General features: G+C 33.3%; 1 protein-coding gene across 1 annotated transcript; it reads left to right on the top strand.

Annotated features, from left to right (window-relative positions):
* Positions 1-1,090: 1,090 nt before the first annotated feature.
* On the top strand, positions 1,091-5,381 carry LOC134257485 (nidogen-2-like; the record flags this gene model as incomplete). The annotated part of the gene is made up of 4 exons (XM_062740095.1): positions 1,091-1,165; positions 3,400-3,546; positions 4,934-5,170; positions 5,369-5,381. Coding segments are annotated over exons 2-4 (254 nt in total), but the record flags the coding sequence as incomplete, so codon positions are not given.
* Between the last annotated feature and the right edge of the window lie 986 nt (positions 5,382-6,367).

Below are 6,367 nucleotides of genomic sequence, written 5' to 3'. Positions count from 1 at the left end.
TTTAAATTTTATTTTTTTTCTTCTTTTAAGCCATTCCTGGTTTCTTTTTTATGAAATTTTATCTTAAAGAGATAAATTATTAATGAAATTGAAATTCAGAAGGTGGAAAGACCTCTTATTGTTCTTTGAACAATAAGTCTTTCCACCTTTCTGTGGAGAAAAATTTCATTATTATTGTTCCCGGACTTTTGATAGATGACATTTATCGAAAAACTTTGTAGTTCATGATATTGTTATATAAGTTATTCCGAAAAACGACAATCCATGTTTGATACTGATTTACCCCTTTCAAAGTTATTGCCCCTTTTGCAAGAAATGTCTTGTTATCGCTACTCCTTTGAAACCGTAAACCGTAGAGGTATGAAACCTTCACCAATGTCTTGGATTAATTGAGAGGACTCTGGAATCTATTCATTGCAAAAGTATTCGGTGACTCCTTCAATGAGTTATTGCCCCTGAAAGTCTTAAAGCTGACAAGAAAAATTAAAAACTTTTAAAGGACAAGTGGTAAAGATAGTGGGACCAAGTGCATGGATCTTATGACCTTTGACCTTGAAAAGTAGGTCAAGGTCAAAGGTCAAGGTTTTGGAAAACTAGAGAAATGGTCAATTTAAGCTGAAAATCCAAATGACCTTGATTTGACCTTGAAATTTGACATTACCTTGACCTCTGACATTGACCCAAGTCAAAAGGTTAAAAAGAAAGTATTCATTACCTTTATCTGGAAAGCTTCAAGTGTTAATCTGTAATTTATCTCTTTCTCTCTCTCTCATGTTCTTTTGCATGACCTTGACCTTATTTCCTTCTAAATGACCTTGACCTTTAACCCCAAAGATAAATCTATATCATGTATCAAGCTTAAGGTCTGGAGTTATTTACAACCATCAAAACAAATGCTTATAAAATTCCCCTTTCCTTTGAAAAAAAAAATAATGACACCAGTTAGTAGAAAATGTCTACAAGCTCAAACTATAATGAAATACACATTTTCGTACATAAAAGGAAGAAGAGACCTGAAAGAAAGTGTCTGAAGTTTTAACTGAGTCTTAAAGTACAATGAAATTCTAGTGAATATCGGCAAAATCTGGTCATTTTTTTTTCAACATTGGAAAGTTGAATGGCAGGGGGGTTGGTGAGCCTTCATTTGGAACAGGAGACACTGGAGGTATAGTTTATATATTGAATTTTTGGGGGTGATTGGGGGATTTTAATGGAGCAAGTAATTCTTGCTTTCTTAGGTCATGGTAATATATTTGAATTTTATTTAGATTTAAATATGAATCGGCTGAAACTCGGAAATAGCGATTTTTCATATAAAATAAATTTGCACGCTTCTTCTCTGAAACCACTTCATGAAATGCAATTTCAACCAAATTTGGCATATAGCATTATTCAATGAAATAGAGATGATTATCAAAAATTGTGAATTTCCATGGTCCCTGTCAAAACGGGGCCTATATTTTCACAAATTGTAAACACAGTGCCGAAATTAGTTCGAATGTTTCAAAATTCTTATGATTAACTCCTGATCTATTCAAACATCAAACTCAAATGATTTTTTTTTAATAGGAAATTTCCATTTTCATTATCCACCACTCGTTTCTCTCAGAACTATTCATTATTCCTCTCTATGTTCCATCACAAACAGGGCTAAATACAGTGTTATGTATAGTGAAAATGCATTTTCATTTCTTTTTTTCTAAATTCTTTACGGAAAACAATTTCATCGGAGCCTGTGGCATTAAGTAAACTCGCCTGGCAATAAGGTAAGTTGAAAATGCTGGCAGCACTTTTTAAAATTTGATTTATTTATTTTTTTATTATTTTTTTTTTTTTTGCTTCAATTGACAAGGATATACATTATAAAGGTGAAAATGACATAAATTCTTTCTGAAAATTCTTCTTTTCTGTTTGTGGCTGATTAAATAAACTAACCAAGTGCATTTATGCTTTTCTAAGACTTTTTGTTCTTCTAAATTGTGTCATTTAAAGTTAGAGTCAGGGTTTCTAGTGGTAGGGTGGAGATGGGTCAGTGTTCTACCCAACGGGGGCTATGTAGCTTATATAGTTAAAATGCAAAAATTCGAAAGAAATGCTTCTTCTCGCTACTCCATTTGAAACTAACCAAGTGCATAGCTATGTTGAATAAGGCTTCTCTTCCAAAATTGTGAATTTCATGGAGGGGTTCTAGTGCTAGGATTGGGCCATATAGATTATGTGACACAAAAAATGAATTATTTCTTTGAAACTTTTCTTTTACAGTATTAAATTCAAAAACTTTTGTACATAGTTATAGAGTATTATACTATCTTCCAAAATTGTGAATTTCATGGCCCCTGAGTTGGGGGTTCTGGTGTTAGGGCAAAGGTTTAGGTCATTATATATTGAAAATGCATAAATTCTTTTTATATCTTCTTTCTCTGCATATACAAACTGTCTTAGCATCATTAACCATGAACTATGCACATATTTATAAAGATTCAATTCATGCCTCTTTGAGATTTTTGAATTTAAAAGTTATTGCCCTTGTGTTGCAGAAATGCTTGTTTATATAGTTTATATATAGAAAATGCATGAATTCTTTGAAAATCTTTTCCTTTGTTGTTGGGTATAATGCCAAGGATCTTAGTATATATTTATGACAAAAAAAACTGCTTCTTCCAAAAATGGTTAACTTCCTGGCCCCTGTACTTTTTGAATTTTACAAATAGTTGAAAAATTTAATGCTTTGAAATCTGCACTTTGGTATTAATCAACAGCATAAGATTAATTTTTAAAAATTAAAATTTATGTAAAGATGTGGCCCCAGAGTCAGTGATTCCAAAATTGGGATTAAGCTCTTTTTATACTGTTTACCTGCCTCTAACATAAGAAGCTGTCCCAGCCCTTAAATTAATACTAAAAGTATTTTCAAAGATTTTCAATTTGTTACTCGTGATCTACCTTTGTTATTAAGCCCCTAACGGGAAATAAGTTATGCTTCAGTGTATAATCATGATAAGCAATGGTGCGTCTTCCAAAATTGTGAATTTCATGGCCTCTAGTTTAAAACATGAATCAAATTCAATTGTTGGAAAGTTGTCGCATGATACTCAGGTGACCTATAAGGCCCATGGGCCTCTTGTAATAATTAAAAAAATTGATATCTCAAGGATAAACATAAACATAAACTCTTTTAAGACTTTTTATAATTTTTTTCTCCATTTCATAATCAACAAGAATTTTTATGCATTATAAAGCTATGAATAAATTCCTTTTCTCTGCCAAAAATCTGAATCGACAAAAATCTCAAGAAAAGGCTTTGGTGTATCCTTAAGGTATCAATAAAGAAAAATTAATATCTCTGATAAACATAAACTTTTCTAAGATTCCTTTATGACCTTTTCTTCTTTATTTTAGTGGTGATTTTTGAGCCGACGACAGAAACCTGCACAGAGGGAACCAAGCAGTGCGACCTGAACGCCCAGTGTGTGGACTACCCCCTCGGCTACTGCTGCAAGTGTTTGGATAATTACTATGGCAACGGGATCAGCTGTCTGGAGATGGGTCAGTGTTCTAAATGACATTAAAGGGTCCATATGATAAAGTAGTCCTTAAGTATTATTTAGAGAATGAGACGGGTTCTGTATCGTTCTCTATCGTGCTACGCACTCGTCCACCCCCAAATTTGTATCTATGATACAGAACCTGTCAAGTTCTCTAAATGATTTGTGACACAATCAATCAAAAATAGTCCCGCCCACTTTATAACTTTGCAGCATCCAAACTTCCGCCAGAGTTTTGTAGTTGAGGCCCCGACGGGGAGTACGCATCCGCAGTATATATATATTTCCACGGAAAATGTAAAATTCGGTCAGATTAGTTTTGACAATTTAACAGGGTAGACGTAATCAAGTCATAGTAGTCTTAATGGATAAGGTGGAGAATTTAACCGCCATTGTTGTGATCTATTGTAGATGGAGATTGATCATAATATATTTCAGGGGTCTTAAAATCCCAGTGTAACTAGATTTACTAAAACAGGATTTACAGAAAATTCTTCGATGGACTTTGATGTCACTGATTTTTATTTTCTAATTGAATTGCGACATTAAAAAACAAAGTGAAAGAGACATGTGCTGTCGTCAGCGAGAAGGATTTTTAAAAATAAAAACGCGGAAAAAATGGACTTGAATAATTTTGCACGAGATGAGTGGATGTTTTCCGTTGTTGCGAATTTTCCATTTCGTTTGGATCTGTAGAGGATGTTTTCCGTTACTGCGAATTTTCCTTTTAGTTTGTATCGAAATTACGTGTAGATTCTGTGGAATAAGTTTTTAAAAAGTGATTGAGAAATTTTGACATTTTACATTCTTAGGAAAATACCGGGTTTAAATTTATAGTAGGAAAACATCAGTATTTACTATTTGTACGTGCTTTTGCTAAATTGAATCAGATTTATTTTTAGATCGTGCTGTATTTTAGATACAGAATAGTTGGCAAATACAATACTGTATACAGGGCTAATACAGAACGAAAAGTAGCTCCGCCCACCACAGTCCCGTTCTGTATTGCTAATACAGAACAGTAAACTTCAAAGAAAAACACCGCTATCGTGTCACAATTTGTTTTTTTTTTAATGCAATTTTTTGAATTTGATTTCTCAGAAGTCTTGTTAAGAAAATAGATGTACATAAAAAAAATTCAATCTTTATGTCAGATGTAAATGATATTGAAAAGGATTTTAAACCCCTTGTATACCCCTGGTACATAGTGGGTCAAAAATGAAAATTTTGTTTAAGTAATTTTAACTATAGGCATTAGTGAAAATTTAAAGGTGCTTGACTGTTCAATACTGTAACAAACGTAAAGGATTTGTACTTAGAAATGATAAACATAAATGTTTTTTGACACTGAATTTTTCCCATTAATACTTATTATGAGTGTTTTGTAGGAGAGCCTCAGCGATTGAATGGCAAGGTTTATGGAGAACTGAACGGAAGCCCTGTAGCTAATCTGGACATGCATATATACATTGTGTCGAGAGACGGGAGAGCTTACACTGCCGTCAGCCGCATACCTCCAGAAATGGAGGGAAATATGCGCTCATTGGTTACCATTGGAGGAATCATGGGATGGATGTTTGCACAGACTCAACATCCAGATGCCAAAAATGGATACACGTTGACAGGTAATGTTGATTGGTAATGTTGACAGGTAATGTTGATTGGTAATGTTGACAGGTATTGTTGTTGTTTGGAAATGTTGATTGGTTTTGTTGACAGGTAATGATGATTAGTAATGTTGACAGGTATTGTTGATTGGTAATGTTGACTGGTAATGTTGACAGGTAATGTTGACAGGTAATGTTGATTGGTTTTGTTGACAGGTAATGTTGACAGGTAATGTTGATTGGTTTTGTTGACAGGTAATGATGATTAGTAATGTTGACAGGTATTGTTGATTGGTAATGTTGACTGGTAATACAGTAAAACTCATTTAGTACGAACACGGATATAGCGAATTCACGGATATAGCGAAGTTTTTCTAGGTCCCCGGCAAAATTCTTAACAAATCTTTGTAAAATTTTACGGTTATAACGAACTCTGATATAACGAATTTACGGATATAGCGAACTGATTTTGAGTCCCATTGAGGTTAAATGCAATGAAATTTACATCTTTTATAAGGAACTTCAGATTAAATAGGTCGTCCTGACTTTAATTTCTGTTAGCTTCTGTATATACATGTAAAATTCAACAAAACCTTAGTTATCTAAGGTATGTTTTGTAATATTTGCTTCCACAACATATTTGGTAGTAATACTTGAAGAAAAATATGCATATTGCAAATTCGCTATATATGGTAAAATTCGTTATACGGATATACCGTACCCTGGGCATATTCAAACTATGTTCTATCGTTAAAATGATAAATGTCCTACGGACCCGGTTTAACGATAGAATGCCTTCTGTGTATTCACAATGTAGCAAAGTAAACATAGGCGATAACTCGTACTACTGGATTTACTATGAACAATAAAGAGGTTCCGAAAGTAAACATGGCGTTCAAAAAATTACGTCATTTTTACTTGATGTGAAGTTACCAAGGGCCCAAGTGAAATTTGACATATTTTTAACTGAAACTGGGTAGTTCTGATTTTTTCAGAAATCCACAGGGTCAAAAATGGACCAAGGTGAACTTTGTTCAAATTTGAAGCTTGAAATAACGTTGAGGAAATTAGTTTAGTATTCGTCTTCATTTAGACTAAACTTTAGGTTTAAATACTTACACAGTCCCAAAAAGGTTTGTTTAATTAATTTATAAGTTATTTTAGTGCAAATCCGTTTGTATCCTTCAAAATCGTTTCGGCGCGATTCTGCAATTT

This window comes from Saccostrea cucullata, unplaced genomic scaffold, assembly GCF_032062105.1.
Source record: "Saccostrea cucullata isolate Sc308-1 unplaced genomic scaffold, CSIRO_AGI_Scuc_v1 ctg2295, whole genome shotgun sequence".
In the NCBI taxonomy this organism is placed as follows: Eukaryota; Metazoa; Mollusca; class Bivalvia; order Ostreida; family Ostreidae; genus Saccostrea; species Saccostrea cuccullata.
This window is presented reverse-complemented; position numbering and strand designations above follow the sequence as displayed.